At 46.0% G+C, this 20,487-nt stretch overlaps 1 protein-coding gene across 2 annotated transcripts in view; it reads left to right on the top strand.

Moving 5' to 3' along the window:
* Window positions 1-475: 475 nt before the first annotated feature.
* LOC123372627 (elongation factor 2-like) overlaps window positions 476-20,487 on the top strand; it is a 33,266-nt gene continuing 13,254 nt past the window's right edge. The window contains exons 1-6 of one of the 2 annotated variants that reach the window (XM_045020864.1): window positions 476-625; window positions 9,816-10,030; window positions 11,818-11,999; window positions 12,475-12,686; window positions 16,290-16,471; window positions 20,294-20,399. In XM_045020864.1, the coding sequence (XP_044876799.1) occupies window positions 623-625; window positions 9,816-10,030; window positions 11,818-11,999; window positions 12,475-12,686; window positions 16,290-16,471; window positions 20,294-20,399 (900 nt within the window). In that variant the 5' untranslated portion in view covers window positions 476-622. Of the gene's footprint in view, window positions 626-1,391; window positions 1,416-9,815; window positions 10,031-11,817; window positions 12,000-12,474; window positions 12,687-16,289; window positions 16,472-20,293; window positions 20,400-20,487 lie in introns of those variants that run through there. The other variant, XM_045020863.1, reaches the window with a different exon arrangement.

A 20,487-nucleotide genomic window follows, 5' to 3' on the forward strand; every position in this document is an offset into this window, starting at 1 on the left:
AGGGGAAGATGGAATAGCTGGGTACCAGGGGGAGCTGGCATGGGAGGGAGCAGGGGGAGGGTGGAATAGCTGGATATTGGGGGGAGCTGGCATGGGAGGGGGCAGGGGGAGGTGGAATAGCTGGGTACCAAGGGGGACAGGCATGGGAGGGGGCGGGGGAAGATGGAATAGCTGGGTACCAGGGGGGAGCTGGCACAGGAGGGGATGGGGGAACTGGGGGAAGGTGAATACTGCAGGAAGCTGGCACGGGAGGGGATGGGGGGAACTGGGGGAAGGTGAATACTGCAGGAAGCTGGCACGGGAGGGGATGGGGGGAACTGGCACGGGAGAGGAACCGTTTACAGGGGGGGGCTGAAAGCCACTGAACCAAAGTAACCCCCATGTATGATGGAAACCACTTCAAGCCAGGGGCGCTCCGGCCCCTCACCGCCCGCGCCGAGCAGCCCCCAGCCGGACCCGCGGGGGAGGCGGGCGCCCTAGCGCGGTTGTGTCGTCCCATCCCGACGCTCCCGGCTCCGGGCCCGGCTCCTCCTGGCTCGGTCTGGGCTGGGGCGGAGGCTGCTGAATCACAGCGGCAGCCCGGGCTTGAGGGCGGGGGCAGAATCCGCAGCCACCGGCCGCCATGGTGAGTGGCCCCCGGGCGCAAGGGCCCCGCAGCGCCTCCCCGAGCCGGGCCGCTCCGCCGCGGCAGCGCCCCCCGCCTGCTCCGGGGCGCGAGGAGAGGGCGGCCGGCGCCGGGCGCGGCCATTTTCCCCGCAGGGCCCCTGACCCCGCGGCGGGGCTGCCCAGGGGCCGCTGAGTCCGCCGCGGCCCGGGGTCCCGAGCGGGATGAGCCCCCCCCCCCCGGAGAGCCCGCCCCGGGGCCTGCCGGAGCCTCACGGCGGGGTGGGCGCCATGGGGGGCGGGGCCCTTCCCAAACAGCGGCCCTGAGCCTTCCTGCGGCTCGTGCCGGAGTCACAGTGCTCCCCGCGGCCCCCGACTCCGCTTTGGGGCCGTTTATACGGTGCCATTGCGCCGCCTCACTTCCGGGGTCCCTTTCTGATCCCCCGACAATCCCTGTTGTGCCCGTAAAGATGGCAGGCGCCTGAGTCAGGCCGCAGGGAGAAAGGCGGCTCTGTTTTTAGGGGGGGTGGGCTGGAGATCATGACCCCCCCCCCAGGACTTCGTTTTGCGTTGTACATGTTGCCCATCCTCCCTTGAGCCCCAAGTTCCCATGCGGTTCTGGGGTTAAACAATGGCCGGAGGGAACTGGGAGCGGGAGCTGTTTGTGTCCTTACACCGGCGCAGACAGACTGGAACACGGACGGGTGCGGGAGGTAGAAGGTACCGCACCACTTCAGACGATCTCTGAAGGGGAGTCTGTGTGTGTCAATACACATCCCGTGTTACACCCGCTCAGACCTGTTATGCCTCAGGTCAGATCATCTGGGTTTTCCTGGGAGATTGGAGACACTGCTGGGTTGTTTAGTTTTTTTTATTTATTTATTTTTGTTTATTTTGTTGGCAAGCCAGCCCTGTTACTTTAAATAGCATTAGCTGTTAATAATGCATCTCATCACTGCTGAATATTTTTATTGTAGGGATCAATCTGTAAGGAGCCTGGTTCTGTGATAAATAAATGCCATCACGATTTTGCTCTTTTCTTTAATGTTGTTAGGATCTCTCAGTTTAGTCCTTCTATTTCTGCAACTTTTTGAAGGGGAGTGTTTTTGACAAGATGCACAACTTTTACGGACTTATACCTCCCTTACTTGTGTCTCCATCAGCAATAAGTTTAGATGGGGTTTGTACAATATTTACTTTATATCACTGTCTGTTCCTGACTTGAAACTGGATTGTGGGTCATTCCTCCCTGCCTTACAGTGGCAATCTAGTATCAGAGGGGTAGCCGTGTTAGTCTGGATCTGTAAAAGCAGCAAAGAATCCTGTGGCACCTTATAGACTAACAGACGTTTTGCAGCATGAGCTTTCGTGGGTGAATACCCACTTCTTCGGATGCATCAGCTCATGCTGCAAAACGTCTGTTAGTCTATAGGTGCCACAGGATTCTTTGCTGCTTTTACAGTGGGAATCTAAACACTTCCAAGAGAAGCGGGGGAAGCTTGTTATGAGGGGAAGGAGGTTTATTCTCCCCTGTCCTGGTGCTGCTGAGAGCTGGTGAGAAGCACTGCCGCAGATCTTCCTGCCAAGATGATGTCATGTAATTGTCCAGGAGTGATTCTGTTTTCCTCACAGTTGTGGCTGTAAAATTTGAGTGTTTTTTGAAAAGCTGCTGTATTTTACTTCTGGAAGGGAGAAAAATACTCTACATTTTTGGATTACTTTTTCCACTTGCCCTGTCTCCATACTATTAAGCCCCATCTACTCTGTGGCAAGCTGGACCTGCGTTTTGTGGCAGGATTCTTTTCTACGGCAGTCTGTTGCAGCATACTGGAAATTCAGCAGCAGCTTTGTTTTAATGTAAATCAAAATCCTTTAAATTAATTGAATATAAAGACTAACACTTTTTATGCCAAAAATTTTTGTATGGGGAATACGCTGCTGTAACATAGAATTTGTCAGGGGTGGTTTTAGAGATTTTTACAGTTGATTAAGGTTTTAGATGGGGCTTTTGGGAGGCAGTTTGGGAGGATTGTGGGATAAACACATTAGCTAGATGTATGTGCTAAAAATGATGGGATGCAAAAGTTAACATTAACCATTAAACTGAGCGGGGGGTGGGGTAGCTCAGTGGTTTGTGAGTTCAATCCTTGAGGGAGCCACTTAGGGATCTGGGGCAAAATCAGTACTTGGTCCTGCTAGTGAAGGCAGGGGGCTGGACTCAATGACCTTTCAGGGTCCCTTCCAGTTCTAGGAGATAAGTATATCTCCATATTTTCTTTTCTCTTTAGGTCTGAGACTTAACTCACTGAGTTCTTGTCTATATTCTTAAAATGCACTGTATTAGAAAACAAGTTAAAAGTGCTGTGAAACATGATTGTACCTGTTATGCGGACAAAAACAATCATGTTTAACAATGAATTACAAAACTAGCTAAAAAAAGGCAGTTTAAAACTGTTACAAGGATTAATTTTAAAAGATGATGTAATGATTTTTTCTTCTTTTTTAAGGCAAGTATACAGGTCAAAGGTTGAACAGATAATGTTAAATGGACATTACCAACCCCAGTTCCCCCTTCGCTCCCCAATATTAATGCCATCTGAACCATTAATGTTGATATTCAACATATATTGGAACACTGAGGAAGTTCCAGACAACTGGAAATAAAAACCTAATGTTGTACCAATATTTCAAAATGATAAACAGGATAACCTGGGTAACTCTGGGCCAGTTAGCCTGGCCATAGTCCTGAATATCATGAAAATATCATGAAAAGAGTGATCTGTGACAAAATCAATAGAGAATTAAAGGAGGGTATTATAATTAATGCCAGTCAACATGGTTTTATAGAAAATATTGCTTTTTGGTGAAAGATTACAGGCTTGGTTAATAAAGGTAACTGTGTTGACTTAATATATTTCAGACTTCTATAATCCATTTTGCATAAGCATGCCTTGAAGAAGTTGCAATTTTTTATGTTCTGAAAATAACATCGACAAAGTAAACAGATTATTACTGATAGTCATTTGATCAAAGGTACTTTCACTTCAGCTGCATTTATTGTTCCTGTGCCCATAGGTGCTGACAATAGTGGGTGCAGATCAGCTCCTCCTCTTTTCCCCTCCAGCCTCCTGCCCACTGGCAGGCCAGCCGATCAGCACCTCCTGCCCACTGCAATCAACTGTTCAGCTGCGTGCAGGAGGTGCTGGGAGGAGGAGCGGAGGCAGGAAGAGGCAGGGGGAGTGGTTGGGGCGGGTCAGAGATGGGGGAAGGGGTGGAGTGAGGATGGCGCCTGGGGCAGAGTGGGGATCGAGCACCCCCGGGGAACTGGAGAAGTTGGTGCCTCTGCCTCTCTCATATCCAGAACATTTATAGAAGCTAATACAGGGTGTTTGTAGTTGTATGTTAAGTCTCTTTTTAAAGCTGTAATTATAACAGATGGGCATATTTGGAAATAAACATTTAGTTACAGAATTCTTTGATCCTCTGGAGATAGTGGAAAGGAATGTTTGTCTCCTAAACCATCTAGACATGCCATAGTTTAAATTGTCTGCAAATCATTATGTAGATCGGGGTCTCAAGCTCAATTTACCTTAGGGCCAGTGCCAGTCCTCAAATCCTCCCAGCGGGCCAATAATATCACTGAAGATGGTATTCCTGCCACCTCCCAGCCCGTTTCCCACCCTTTTCCCTCACTCCCTTGGCCTCATGCCACTCTGGCTGACTGTCCAGCGATTAGAAACACTGCCTCCATGGCTGACTCTGCCCGGCGACTAGTGATGGTACAGTAACTCCTCACTTAAAGTTGTCCCGGTTAACGTTGTTTCGTTGTTATGTTGCTGATCAATTAGGGAACATGCTCGTTTAAAGTTGTGCAATGCTCCCGTCTATCATCGTTTGGCAGCCACCTGCTTTGTCTACTGCTTGCAGAAAGAGCAGCCCATTGCAGCTAGCTGGTGGGGGCTTGGAACCAAGGTGGACCGGCAGCCCCCCTATCAGCTCCCCGCTCCCCAAAGTTCCTTGTGCAACAGCTGCCCAGCAGGCTACCAATTGCAGCTGTCCCTCCCCCCACTGCCTTGTACTGTTCCTTCCCTCTGCCTTGGAGCTGCTCCCCGAGACTCCTGCTTGCTGTGCGGGGAGAGGGGGAGGGAAGGAAGAGGGGGGCTGTCAGGGTGTCCCCCTCCCTGCTACTCCTGCACCCCGCTTACCCCATCTTCCATAGAGCAGGGGGACACACCAGGGCTCAGGACGGAGGGAGCTTGCAGCAGCTGCAGTCTCAGGCTATGGCTACACTGGCACTTTACAGCGCTGCAACTTTCTCGCTCAAGGGGTGTGAAAAAACACCCCCCTGAGCGCAGCAAGTTACAGGGCTGTAAAGCGCCAGTGTAAACAGTGCCCCAGTGCTGGGAGCGCGGCTCCCAGTGCTGTAAATTAATCCCCACAGGGAGGTGGAGTACCTGCAGTGCTGGGAGAGCTCTCTCCCAGCGCTGGCGCTACAACCACACTCGCACTTCAAAGCGCTACTGCAGGAGCGCTTTGAAGTTTTGAGTGTAGCCACAGCTTCAGCAAGCTGATCTAATTAACAAGGCAGTGTACTTAAAGGGGGAATGTGCATATCTCCCTCACACACATACTCCCTCCATTCCTGCTGCCTTGCAGAGTGAGAGAGTTAACCCTTGAGGGCTCAGCCAATTGCTAGTTCATCATTTAGCAGTAAGGGAAATATCCCACCCTCTGACTCCTCCACCTCAACCAAGGTTCACAATCATCTCACTGTGTACCAGTATTAAATTGTTTGTTTAAAATGTATACTGTGTGTGTGTGTGTGTGTGTGTGTGTGTGTGTGTATATATAATACAGTCTTTTGTCTGGTGAAAAAAATTTCCCTGGAACCTAACCTCCTCATTTACATTAATTCTTACGAGGAAATTGGATTCACTTAACATCGTTTCGCTTAAAGTCGCATTTTTCAGAAACATAACTACAACATTAAATGAGGAGTTACTGTATCTCTGTCCCTCTCCCCCCAGCCAATGGGAGCTGCGGGGGCGGCACCTGCAGCAGACAGCTGGCAGCCTGGCTCTATGGGTCTCTCCTCCGTGGCTCTGCTGGCAACAGCAGGAATAGGGAACCACTTGCAGGGAGCCGAGCTGCCCGAGGTGAATGACACGTTGCTGAGTGCAACCTCTGGGAGGGTCCCAGGAGCAGCAGGATGGAGCAATGTTTGGGGGAGGGGCATGTGAATCTCTCTTGCCCACTCCCCTCCCACTCCTCTTTTGGCCGGCAGCCATGAGGGCTGGATGAAAGAACTTTTATAAAAAGTTTCTGTGGGCCGCAGTGTGGAGGTTCTCGGGCTGCAGATGGCCCGCGCGGGCTGGGACTTTGAGACCCCTGATGTAGATTGTCCTGCAAAAGCTCTCTATGGGAACCCTACAGAGTGGTTCTGTCTTCTGCTCCTTTCTCTTCTCTCTCTAGACTTTATTCCTGAGTATTCTCATTTGCTTTTGTAATTTCTACTTTATGCTGCTGATTTACAAGTCCCTCTTCCTGTCCTGTATATCTTACTTTGTTGGTTTGACTTATATAGCTGAAGTTTAGGGCCAGATTCACTCCAAGTTTGTTGATTTTGCCAGTGTAACCCTGCTGCAGGCTACCTTTATACATTGTAAGCAAAAAAGGCACAATTTTAATTTCTTTGTTTTCTAAAATCCTTCCTAGGCCAATTTTAAGAAAATGAGAAGGTAATCGGTTGTGATTATATTATCATAAATGCATTACTATCACAGATTGCAATGATAAGCCGAAGAATACATTATTATGTTTATGTGTAGGAGAAGCTAGTCTTCACTGCATGTTTTAGAAGGACTCAGAGAGGCCTGCCCAGGGAAGCAGGCCCAGCAGCCTCCCTCTTACTCTCGCCACATATTGAGCAGTACTGAGAAAGCTCGTAATGGACAAACTATGGAAATCTCCAGATCCTTGGGGCTCCTTTCCTAAAATAGCACCAACCACAGCCAAGGCCACCGAGTTTAAGTCAGGGCTTTCCGCTTCTCTTACGTTCCACATCTTCTACGGACACGCGCACTTGAAACAGAGGGATCTGCCCTGGTTATTAGATCAGTGGCCTCTCCTACCAGGGCCGTCCGTAGGCATACGCAGCTGCGTAGGGCACCATGAAACCTGGGGCACCAAATTGCCCCAAATTTCATGGTGCCCTAGGCAGCTGCGTGCTACATAGGCGGCAGCCCCAGCAACCAGCCCTATCCCTCGGCCGGCCCCCCATGCAAGGGGCATGGCTGTCCCTAGGGATGTGTGTGGCCCCGGACAACTCCCTCTGCCTTGCCTCTTACCCTTCCCCCCTGCTCCGCCCCCAGCCTGCCCCCATTCCACCTCTTGCCCCAACGACCCCGCGCTCACCGGCAGCGGTGGGAAGTGGAGCAACCTGGCCCCAGCCTGCTCTACTCCGCCAGCTCCCAGCTGCTGCACTCTGCTTCCCGCCGCCGGTGAGTGCAGGGAAAGGATCGCCCCCCCCCCCACACTCACCAGCGGCAGGAAGCGGAGAGACGCAGCCCCAACCCACTCCGCTTCCCTTGCCCTGACCCCAGCCATGTCGCTCGGGTTGGGGAAAGGATCGCCCCCCTGCACTCACTGGCGGCGGGAAGCAGAGTGCTGCGGCTGGGAGCTGGCGGAGTAGAGCAGGGTGGGACTAGGCTGCTTCACTTCCCGCCACTGCTGGTGGGTGGGGCATCCCTTCCCCCAATCCCCCTCCCTTGAACTACACAGCTGAGGCCTGGGTGAGGGAAGCAGAATGGGCTGCTCCCGGCTCCCCGCCAATCCCCCGGGCCACTCTGGGCCTGTGGGGCCCCCAAAAGTGGCTCCCCACAGCTCCTGCCTCCCAGAACCTGGGGTGGGGGAGGCCTGGGGCTGCGTAGGGCACCCAAATGGCTAGGGACGGTCCTGTCTCTTCCTCCCCGTAGGAAACAGAAGCCAGGAGGAGCCTCCCAGGTCTTCTGACACCAATATTCAACTCTGAATCTTGAGGTCTGGGAGCCGGCTTCTCCACTCAGTGACTTCAGTGGAACTACACTAGCAACTCCCCTGGAATTTTTCCCCGACTTTCATTGGTTCATCCCGCCCTGACCCTGCCTAACTTCACTCTTCTGCTGTTGTGTTTATCTCCTTTCCCCTCTACCACTCTCCTGTTTCCCTCTACTATTTATGTACCCCCTTCTTTACCCCTTCAACCACTCCCCTAAAAGCAATAGTAATATAAATAATACATTAAAAATGAAAAAGCAGACAAACCCTTAGAACTGACATTCCACGTGCATGGGATTAACTGGGTCACTTTGCTTGTATGCCTTTCCTGTGCCGCTATTAATTATTATTATTTGCATTGCAGTAGCATCTGAGGCCCCAGTAAGGGACTGGGGCTCAGTTGTGCTTAGCATTGTACAAATATATAACAAAGACAGTCCCTGCCCTGAAGAGCTTCTCTTTCATCTGTTTGTTGTCTTTTCAGACCTCTGTGGGATAGGGACTGTATCTTCCTATATGTTTTTACAACACTTAATACAAAGCCCCCTGCCTCCCCTTCCTGGTTGGGCCTTCGGCTGCTACTGTAATATAAATAGTGATGTTGGAAATACATGGCATTTCAAATCTGCAATGTACAAATCTTCTCACTGATATCAGTGTAACTCAAATGATAGGAGCAGCTTTAACACCTTTTAGAGAACATCCAGTCCTGCGAAAGAAGTGTGTGAACTGTAATACTTTTATTCACACTGACAACTAATATTGAAAAACTAAACAGCTGCATGGAAAGCAACTGTGTTAAAAGCAAAGAATACAGAAAATTTAAGGCCATGTCTACACTACCATTTATGTTGGCAAAACTTATGTCATTCAGGGGTGTGAAAAAAACTCCCCCCTAAGCAACATCAGTTTCGCCAGCATAAGCACTTGTGTGCACAGAGCTTCTCCTGCCAACATAGCTACTGCCTCTTGTTTAGGTGGTTTTATTATGTTGACAGGAGAGCTGTGCTGCTGTAAGTTAAGTAGCGTAGACGTGGCCTAAACAGGTAATGTGACTCTGACCCTTATTTCAAAAAATAAATAATCAAAACAAATATAGTATAATGGTAGGTGTCCAAATTCCCTTTGTCTGGAAATCCTGGTTATCTGAATCCAGGTGCATGCCCACGTTAGTCACTAGAACTTCTGCTTATCTGAATGCCCAGTTAGCCAAAAGTTTTGGATGTCCCCCAGGCCCTTTGGATAAATGGGAATATACAGTACATTGTTTGCATGTGTAGGTGTAGAAATAACTTTCTACTTATATTAGCATTGTATTGGCATGGGGAGAGCAGCAAACCAGGTGTGTTTTTAAGAAAATCAATGATAAAGTTAAAGGAAATAAAGATACAATATTTACATAAATTAATAAAATGGCGTAGTGTAGGCCTGGCCTAGATTCCTATGACATGCGAGTAAGGGTATCTACAAATACAGAAGGAAAGGGTTTAATTAGTAAGAGTACATCTCATAATACTCTTGTTTTGTTAGTTAACTATAGCCACACGTGTTCCACCTAAGCTCTCTATCTCCTGACTTGTGGGAAACAGGATGGGGTCACATTGGGCCAGCTTATGCTGCCTCAGCAAGTTAATACATTTTTTTTTTTTAGAAGTTGCCAATTTGTGCTGTGAAACCGAAGTAATTTTTAAAATAAAATTTCTAGACTTCATAGTTACAAAAACTATCTGCAAAATTCCCCCACTTGGTAAGGGAACTCCCATCTTTTCATGTGCTGTAATATATATACTGCTTACTGTATTTTTCACTTCATGCATCTGATGAAGCGGGTTTTAGCCCACGAAAGCTTATGCCCAAATAAATTTGTTAGTCTCTAAGGTGCCACAAGGACTCCTCGTTGTTTTATCTGCAAAATGTGAACTGAGTATCTCTCAATGAAGTGATGTCTGTAACAATAGCTCAGAGAGTTAGGAACTACTCCATTCAGCTCTCTTGTATTTGAACTCTGAAGCCTAATGATGATGATTTAAAATGTCACAATTAACAATAATACAAAATAAGCAATTTTCATGAGGGGAAATGTGTAAGTAATTTGCTTCAGATGTCATTGAAGTATAAAATACTATCTTTTTATCCTAAAGAAGTCATCTATAGCACTAGTTCTTTCCCCCCCTCAGGTGAATTTCACTGTAGACCAGATCCGAGCGATCATGGACAAAAAGTCCAATATCAGGAACATGTCTGTGATTGCTCATGTTGATCATGGCAAATCAACACTGACAGACTCTTTGGTATCGAAAGCAGGTATCATTGCTTCAGCCAAAGCTGGTGAAACACGATTCACAGACACGCGGAAAGATGAACAAGAAAGATGTATCACAATCAAGTCTACGTAAGTACCATAAAGTTATTTTTAACCTTTGTCTGAATCTTGTAATGCAGCACTGTAAACCTGCCTCGTCATAACCCCCCACACACTCAGATTTTTATGAGAATATTCATACAGGGATCAATGTTATTGTTAATAGAATTAATGTTAATAGACCATGCCGTCTGATGACTGTATCACCATACTTTACTTAAAGCATAGTAGCGATTATTTTCAGAATTCCTTACCTACAGAAGATACAGATGTTAGTGCTATATTAATTTTATTAATTCAACTATCAAAGCATTGCTACATCAATGCCAGGACCTTTAATTTACAGGATAGATGGGGATATCTTCTTTGTTAATTATTTGCTGTTCCACTTGTTTCTTTTGAGCCAATATGTCCTGCAGCTATGCTTCTTGAATTGAGAATATATATTATATCCTCCATATAGATGTGATGATCTTTATTTTTAAAGTGCTAAATCATCAAGTGGAGTCTTATGGGTGCACCCTTCTAATATAATATTTTCTATTTGTTACTTGAAACAGCACACATTTAAAATGAAATCCACTAATTGACATTTCATTCTTTTTAAGTATTAAATTTTTGCCATTTTTCTTCACTCATGCACTTAGAATTTAAATTGAAATAATGTGATGGCTTTTAGTTTTAAGAATCTAATATGAACATTTAAAAATTATTTTAGAGGGATAGCTCAGTGGTTTGAGCATTGGCCTGCTAAACCCAGGGTTGTAAGTTCAATCCTTGAGGGGGTCACCCAGGGATCTGGGGCAAAATCAGTACTTGGTCCTGCTAGTGAAGGCAGGGGTCTGGACTCGATGACCTTTCAGGGTCCCTTCCAGTTCTATGAGATAAATAAATATATGGAGATATACCTATTTATTTATTTATTGTAGGTAGTGCTAAGTATATTGGAGTTATTTTTGTAACAAATACTTCTGTAAAATAGACGATATCAGGGTTCAGCTTATAAACGGCAGGTAGTGGTCTCTCCTACTTGTTTTGGGCCAGATTCTGACACTTTTACTCAAAATGAGTAGTACCTTACTCTGAGTAGTTCCTTTGATCTTAACAGGATTACTTGCAGTAGAGTAAGGGTATGTTGATACTACCCGCCAGATCGGCAGGCAGCAATCGATCCGGCGGGGGATGATTTATCGCGTCTAGTCAAGACATGATAAATTGACCCCCGAGCGCTCTCCCGTCGACTCCTGTACTCCACCGGCGTGAGAGGCGCAGGCAGAGTCGACGGGGGAGCGGTAGCAGTCAACTCATTGCAGTGAAAACACTGTGGTGAGTAGATCTAAGTACGTTGACTTCAGCTACGTTATTCACGTAGCTGAAATTGCGTAACTTAGATCGATTCCCCCCCACAGTGTAGACCAGGCTTAAGATTCTGCCACTTCTGGTCAGTGAGTAGTATCTGGCCATTTGTGATGATTGAGAATAGCATCTCAACATGTGACATATGACGCAGTGCAGCAGTGTTAACCAGTTGAAAATAAATTTGTAGAGCAGATGCTTTGGGTCATGACTATAGTGTTATAGCATGACATCTATTCTGCTATGTTGGTCATGAATCAAAACAGAAATTCCTTACAGCCAGAGCAAAATGTTGGATCCCAAGAATTTTATGAGTGAGCCCCAAAATAGTGTTGAGTAGTTCCTCTTTCATTTTCCTTTAATTTATGTACATCATGATGATCGTGTTTTTTAAAGAGGAACTGCAGGAGACTACATAATGTAGGTTTAAAATTACTGAAATAAAATGTTCTCTCTTGTAGGGCAATCTCTCTGTACTATGAACTCTCGGACAATGACTTGGCCTTTGTCAAAGAGTGCAAAGATGGTTCGGGTTTTCTTATTAATTTAATCGACTCCCCTGGACATGTAGATTTCTCCTCCGAAGTTACAGCAGCTCTTCGTGTCACTGATGGTGCCCTTGTAGTTGTTGACTGTGTTTCAGGTGAGTGTGCTTTAATTAAAAGATTTTGCTGCATCAGTTAAAAAAACCTGGTGGGTGACTTAATGCACTGGCCTTCTTGCTTTGAAGGTTGTTTCAGTTTGGAACTAGACTGAAAGTGAATTGATGGTGGGTCTTAGTCCCTAGCATGTTCTCCTGTTCACGTTACGAGGGATGAATCTGACCATTCAGGCTCTGTGGGTGAAGGGCAGAGTGGCTGGGGAAGTGAAATCCATTCTCCAACCCAGCATCAGAGTGCAAGGCTGCTGCTCAGACTCCCCATTTCTCCTCCTAGCCTTTTACAATTGCTATCCCATTTTATAGACTGGAATAATAGCTTCAGCCTGTCCCTGCCAATTGCACGAAGCACTGAGGCTACACAAGGAATTCTGTGCTAGGATTCTCTGGCCAGTTTATATAGCGTAAAGTGGTCTTAGCAGACGGAAGAATCTGAACCATTGACGTTTTTTCCTCTTAGGGGTGTGTGTTCAGACAGAAACTGTTCTGCGTCAAGCAGTTGCTGAGCGCATCAAGCCAGTACTGATGATGAATAAGATGGATCGTGCTCTGTTGGAGTTACAGCTAAAACCAGAGGAACTTTATCAGACCTTCCAGCGTATTGTGGAAAGTGTCAATGTCATCATTTCCACCTTTGGAGAAGGTGAAACTGGACCGATGGGTAATATTATGGTAAAGAAAACTCAAGTTTTGCTTTAAATGATACCAAGAATTAATGTATCCAGAAACTTCTGTGGTAGTTCACACTTCCTTATCAGGATCCCGTCGCAAACGTGTTTGTAGATTTTATATAGGAGAATGAATTAAAATATTTCCACAGTGGAAGCTGGCAGTTTCCTGAACTCAAGATCCTCTGGCCTAGCACATGAACATACCTCCGATCAGCCCCCTGCTGCCTGTATTGCTTCATCCTCATTCAGAGCAGGAAATGTATGAGAGAGGGCAACCAGTTGAGAAAGGAAGCAACTAGAAATCAGAAGCTGAAGGGGGAGAAAAGGTAGCAGGAGGGTGTCAGAGAGATAGCGGGGAATAGATGGAGCAACAGGAGGGAAGACAGCTTGAAGAAAAGGAGAGAAATGTAGATACTCCTATATGCATGTTGTGATATTAAAATATTGTGAATTTTAAAGCATTTCAGGGTCAGGATTTCTTCTGCCTTTGAGAGAAGAATAAGGTGAAGACATAGGCATAGCCTTGAGGTTCACACCAAGGACCAGGAGTTAGGAGATTTGGATTATTTTGTTGATTTTGCTATTTAACTCATTGATGATACTGTGCAAGTCCTTTGCTGTGCTTCTGTTTCCCCATCCTAGGATAACAATATTTCACTACCTCACAGGGATCCTGTGAGGCGCCTTTAACAATTATATGTGAAGCCCTTCAAAATCATCAGATGCCAGCTGGTATTAGAAGTTTATAACATTTTTTATGGCACACAGACTGGATTTGCTGTCCTCTGATCTACCTAATTAGGCTATTTGGAGCTAAAACCATTGACAGTAATAATATATTATACATAGCCTAGAATGAAAGCTGTTCTATCTGGTGCTTGACATAGATGTATGAGTATTATTCCCATTTTGCAGTTCGGAATAGCAAGTCATGGAGAAATGATGCAACTTGCCCAAGATTACAGTCAATATGAAAGAGCTTAAAATCTAATCCTGACTATTAGTCCTGTGTTCTAACCACTAGATCATGCTGTAGTAAGTATTGTGTAATCAATTTAATACATTAGCTGTGAGACAAGCTAGTTCTTTATAGCCACACATTTCAAGCCTGGATTCCTAAAGTTTAGCTCCTAAATCCATATTTAATTTTAGAAGCAGCCAACTTGAAAATTGTAATCTCAAAGAACTAACTTGTCTTGCAGCTAACTGATAAATCTGACAATACCTATGTCACATTTTGGGGTTTAGACCAATGAGAGGTTGTGTCTTCTTCTGCCCTGTAACCGTAAGTGCCTTAAATGCTCTGCTGCTACAGTTCACAGTGTGCACACCAACAGCCAGCAAACATGCTGTTCCCTGAATATTTGTGTGCTCTGCAGCCCCTGTTCAGTACTCTGCCCCCAGCAGCCTGCCTACAACACAACAGCCCCACCGTGGTCTCCACCAGCCTTGGTTACTACTTGCAGGGTGACCCCAACATACCCTCAGGCCCTCATTTCCCCAAAAGTGTGTGTGCTGAGATGTCCAGCCCTCTCCTGGAATATTTGGAGGCATAATAAGGTCCATTGCTCCTCTAAAGAGTCAAAAGCATAGGAGCTTGTTGCTGTAACTGGAGTTAATAATCACTTCAAGTCAAATACACTATGGGGTTGATTTAGATTTTAGACTAAAAGGTAAAACAGGGTTTCTCAAACAGGGGTCGCCGCTTCTGTAGGGAAAGACCCTGGTGAGCCGGGCCGGTGTGGTTACCTGCCCTGTCCGCAGGTCAAGCCGATTGCGTCTCCCACTGGCCACGGATTGCTGCTCCGGGCCAATGGGAGTTGCTGGAAGCAGAGGCTAGTACGTCCGTCGGCCCGCGCCGTTTCCAGCAGCTCTCATTGGCCCGGAGCAGCGATCCGCGGCCTACAGAAGCGGCGACCCCTGTTTGAGAAACCCTGAGGTAAAACAAGTTTATTTAATTAAAAAGGAGGTGTTGAGTTCAAATATAAGGGATAAAGTCAAAATGGTTACAAGCAAAGAAAAGTAAAATATGCTTTCTAGTGGCTAAGACTTAATTCAACAAGCTACAACCTTAGTTCCAGGTAGAACTTACCTTTTTTTCCTTTCCAGCCACAGCTGACTTTCAGTCAAGACCTTCCACAGAAGTACAAGGTGCTAGTTCCCCTTGTCTTTCTCAGTAAAGGGTCTTTGCCTAAGCAGGTTTCTCACCTATATGCAGTTCCCAGAGTCTTCAACCCCCTTGGTTGAAGGATCCATTTTTCTGAGCTTGCAAGAGCTCTGTCCCTTTGTATCTGTCCAGTGATGGAAGCCAAGATGACATCTTCTTCTCCCCTTATAGCTTCCCCAATTCACTGTTTTGTCCTCAAACTCAGGATAACCTCATGTTGTTCTTCCCTAACTGTGGAGTATGTAAATGGGGCTTTCATTATATTTGGTCACACCTTGCTTAATTTCAGCAGTGACAGGTAGATAGCTGCCTTCCCTCCTGTCTGGGAGAAAACCTGTTTAAACCATAATGAGTATTCATAACTCTTCCATGTAGTGTTAATACTTACATTTCACAATGATATGAAAGTTAATGACACCCTGGTGATTAATAAGAGACCTTTCTTGATCACTTATTATAATACAGCAATATTGTATATAGTCAGTTGATTAAATTACCTATCATTTGGGATTCAGACTTCCTGTCTCTATAGTCCAGTAAACCATTGAAATGTATTCTCAGATAAAGATCCTTTTAGGAAGAGATGCCATGTTGTCTGGTGAAGATTTCATGCTGATTCCTCCCCAACTGGTGATAATTGAGTCATTACCTCTTCCCCTTGTTAGCTTGATGGTTTTGTTTACCTTTTGAATAAATACCTTCATTGGCTCTGTCTGATGGCCAGGCTGGTCAGACGAACAAATACACTGGTCCATTAGGGCAGACTAGGCTTATGCATTGCTTGCCAAGCACATAACTCTAGCATATATTCATAACTTTCTATGCACCCGGTACCTATACCATGCAAGAATGTTAATGATCAGTGAGTTATTAGTTTTGCACTGATATCTTACACAATATCTTTTAGATACAGATTATGATAACAGTGTGTTTAGGTGTAGTAAGTATGTCAGGCCTGACAAGAGCTGCTGCAAAGAGTACTGAACTACCAGATGGCCTCTGTCGCAACCTACAACGTCATGGGCTGGTAGTTAGAACAAGGGCTTATTAGCTAGGATTGTATCCGAGACACACTGGGGTTCAATGGAGCTGCAGATACCCAGCCACTAAAAATCAGACCACTTTGCCTAACTTTAGGCACCTAGGTTTCAACTTCCAGAGGTAATTAAATACCAAAAATTTACAGAAATTCATGGAAATATTTGGAAGGCTTTAAATAAACGTTTGCTGTAGATATCTTTGTAAAATATAATCAGAACTCTTTGGGTGTAATTGGATTAGCAAAATGGGACAAAATAGAACTCTTGCTTCAAAGTAAGATCCAACAAGACCAGTCTTGTCAAGACTGCAGAATATTTTGGGAGTCTCAGTCACATGCTACATCCCTGTGAAAGCAAAGTGTCTTGTCACACGCATTAACTATCATTCTGTTTTTAGATTGATCCCCTTATTGGTACTGTTGGGTTTGGCTCTGGTTTACATGGCTGGGCATTTACTTTGAAGCAGTTTGCTGAGATGTATGTGGCCAAATTTGCTGCCAAAGGTGAAAAAGCATCACTCCCTCCAGCCGAATATTCAAAGAAAGTAGAAGATATGATGAAAAAGCTTTGGGGAGACAAGTGAGTGATGAAATACACATGTATACATAGGCACATGCTTAGATACCACAGCAATAGGCTGTTCAGGAATATCTTAATGAAGTGTATATATTTAGCACAGTGGCTTGGTTTTCCCTCCCTCTTTAGGACTCTTTAAGAACTCATAATTAGGGCCCTACCAAATTCACTGCCATGAAAAATGTGTCACGAACCGTGAAATCTGGTCTTTTGGGTACTTTCACCCTATACTGTAAAAGTATACAAAAGTACATATCGTTTCTCAAACTGGGAGTCCTGACCAAGAGGGGGTCACAAGCTTATTGTCAGGGGGTTGCGGTATTGCCACCCTTACTCTGTACTGTCTTCAGAGCTGGGTGGCCGGAGAGCAGCAGCTGCTGGCTGGGTGCCCAGCTCTGAAGGCAGCACTGCCACCAGCAGCAGCCCAGAAGTAAGGGTAGCATGGTATGAACACATTCATGAAATTTGCTATTTATGCCATGACCAACTTGCAAAAAAAATGTGTGATTACTCCATGATTTAAGTAGAACCCTACTTATAGTTCAAGAGTAGTTCAACCAGTCCCCACAAGGGGTCCCATTTATTTAGTTCACAGGGTACTCACTGGCTTTCCAGGCCCAACTCCAGTTCAGTCTCTCTCTCTGTAGTCAAAAATACCACAGTGTATTTGAAAACAGAACACAGACTCTCACCATCTTCATCCCAATTTCAGCTAGACACAGCCCCATCCTTCCTGAGGGTCTGTCTGCTTCCCATTACCTCCTGCCTGGAGTCTGTCCTTCTCTGCAGGCCATTCCAGGTAGGCCTTTGCTATCTGTCCCCTGCTTCTTGGGCAGGATCTCTCCTTGCCTTGAAAGCTTTCTCCTAAACTTCCTCAGCTTAGTATCAGGCTTCCTGCCTCTAGCAGTCTCAGTTGCTCTCTCATCCACCATCCCCTGCAGTTGCCTGCTGCACTTTATATAGGAGTCCCCTGATTTCTCTCAGGTGGGGCTCATCTTGTAATCAGGGCTGGTTTAGCCCCAGGCTCTCCTGCCCCTGGGCAAGGCACCCCATATTATACATATTTAATGCAGACAGTTTGAGGAGAAGTAGCTTATGCTTTTACAAAAAATGAATGTTAATGAGCAGCCTGAAGAACTAGACATAGTTAACATGTATGGCTCAACAATATGTCTGTGTGCATGTGTGTGTATATATAAAACTATTAGGAATACTACACGTATGTGATACAAATATATTCCAGAGGGGGATTCTGATGGCATAAACCATTGGGGGGGGAGGGGAGAGAGAGAGAGAGAGGAACTGGATTATTGCCAGAACTTGAGGATGGAGTTTGCTTTTATTACAACGTGTGGATAAAATGAATGTGCAGCAAGTTAGGGGTTACATTTGGATCATGCCTTATAGCAGGAGGAATAATTATGCACAAATGAATTATAACTGCATTGTTTGGAAGTTACAGGCTAATTATTAGAAGATGTATTAATGCTTAGAAAGAAATTTTCAGGTGAAAGGCACTATGGAAGTGCTTTACAGATGTTAAATAAAATCTAATATCACTCCGTGACTAGGGCTATACCAAATTCGCAGCCATGGAAAACACATCATGGGCCATGAAATCTGGTCTCCCGCTGTGAAATCTGGTCTTTTGTGTTTTTACCCTACACTATACAGATTTCATAGGGGAGACCAGGGTTTCTCAAATTGGGGGTCTTGACCCAAAAGGGAGTTGCAGCAGGGTGGCAAGTGTATTTTAGTGGGGCGCAGTATTGCCACCCTTACGTCTGCACTGCCTTCAGAGCTGGGCAGCTGGAGAGCTGTGGCTGCTGACTGACGGTCCAGCTCTGTACACAGCAGCGCAGAAATAAGGGTGGTAATACCATACCAGGCCATCCTTACTTCTGCTCTGCTGCTGGTGGCAGCTCTGCCTTAAGAACTGGGCTCCTGGCCAGCAGCCGCCGCTCTCCAGCTGCCCAGCTCTAAAGGCAGCACCGCCACCAATAGTAGCACAGAAGTAAGAGTATCAGTACTGCAACCCCCCCCACAACTCCCTTTTGGGTCAGGATCCCTACAATTACACACCCTGACATTTCAGATTTAAATAGCTGAAATCATGAAATTTACAATTTTTAAAATCGTATGACCGTGAAATTGACCAAAATGGACCGTGAATTTGGTAGGGCCCTATTCATGAGATAAGCAAGTTTATGGGGATATTTTGCATACAGTTGAAGTGATTTATCCAAGATAACGAAAGGTATTTTAGGTAGACCTGAGATTAGAAATCAGGAATTCCTGGCACCCAATTCTTTGCTCAAGCCACTAGACCAATTTTGGTGATTGAAAACAGAAATCTAATCCCAGTGCATGGGTATCTCTTACAAAACAAAAACACTTGCTCCCTGCACTTCTTTTATCCAAAGCAACTAACTCTTCTCCCTATGACTGGAACAGTTCTGAAATGTTCCAAGTAGGAATCTCTCCTTTTCCTACTATTTTAGTGCCCTGTACATAATTCAAGGTGTTCCACACTGAAGCACAGTCTTGTTCTCAGAAAGTGATTGATCAGTAGAAATCTGGAAAACTTTTCAAACCATGGATGATTATCATCTCTTTAAATACTTTTGCTCTAAAGTTCAAACTGGATGAGTAAAGCACCTTAAACCAGTGGCGGATTAATGCATGGACCCATGGGGCCTGTGCCCAGGGGCCCTGGCCAATTTGGGGCCCCCCAGAGTGGCACTGGAACCTGTTGTAGTAGGAAGAGAGCCTGAGACATAAGCCCTTGTATTAGAGGCCTGGTATGAGGCAAGACCTGCTTACAAAATTTGGCAAGAACAGGGCTAATGATGCAGAAATACACATTCCTAAGAAGTGCTAAGCACAGAGTACTTATGCAAACATATTCCAATATTAAGTGGTACCAGAACATCTCAGTATTAAGGTATAAAAACATTCCCCAAGGATAACAGGGAACACACTGACCCCTTCTTAAAGATAAGGTTAGGATGACAGTATGTAACAGAGATGTTTTAATTGAGCCAACACGTACAAGGTGATGGGTAATAAATAGCCACGTCAGGGGGCAGTAACTAACTATGTCAGAGGCAGTACTAACTTGTTTGTATTAGGGTATAAAGATATATCTCAGAGGGAGTACTTTTGTCCAGCCAAGGAGGGAATGGAAAGTCCCGTTATTCACTGAGCTGTGTCCATTGTCACGGGCGTATATGTCTTAGTATTCTCGTCGAGTTTGCCAGGTGTTATTACTGTGCTTTGTTGACAGTAAACCTGGCCTGGTGCCTTCGTACCTTAACGGATCTTGTGGTCATTGAGCGATTCGCTCAAGGTCTGCTGTGCTGGCTGTCTGCACAGAGCTGGGGCAGCACACAGGGAGAACACACACATGCAGCTGAACAGCTAACCACACCTGTGTAAAAGTGTGTCTGAGGGGGCCCACTGGTGCTGGAACGGTAGCTCCACCCCTGTTCCTCCTCTTCCCCCAGGGGCCCCACCTATTGGCCAGGCCGGAAGCTGGAGCTGGCCACCAAGGGAGCCTGGGCCGCTGTGGGGAGCCCCAGACCTTCCACGTGCCCTGGGCAGGGGCTGGAGTGCCTGAGAGCAGCCTCCAGCCCATGTCCCTGCTCCCTGGGGCGCGCTGCCCGAGGCTACTACCCCCATGTTAAAAAGTGGGTGGGCCATCGCCACCCTAGCCAACCCAGTTCTGGTGCCCGTAGGCCCCCGGAGTGTGGGAGGCCCAAATGTTCTTTGTGCCCAGGGCCCAAATACATCTTAATTCGCCTCTGCCTTAAACATTTTATTTAGATATTTTGATCCAGCAACCGGAAAATTCAGCAAATCAGCCACCAGCCCAGATGGAAGAAAACTGCCACGGACATTCTGCCAGCTCGTTCTGGATCCCATCTTTAAGGTAAAACAAAAAGTTAATCTGTAGCTGTCCCAACTTCTGGCATTTTCATCCAGCGGTATAAGTGTAGGAGTCAGCCTAGAAAAAGACA

This window comes from Mauremys mutica, chromosome 6 (genome assembly GCF_020497125.1).
Source record: "Mauremys mutica isolate MM-2020 ecotype Southern chromosome 6, ASM2049712v1, whole genome shotgun sequence".
Lineage (NCBI taxonomy): Eukaryota > Metazoa > Chordata > Testudines > Geoemydidae > Mauremys > Mauremys mutica.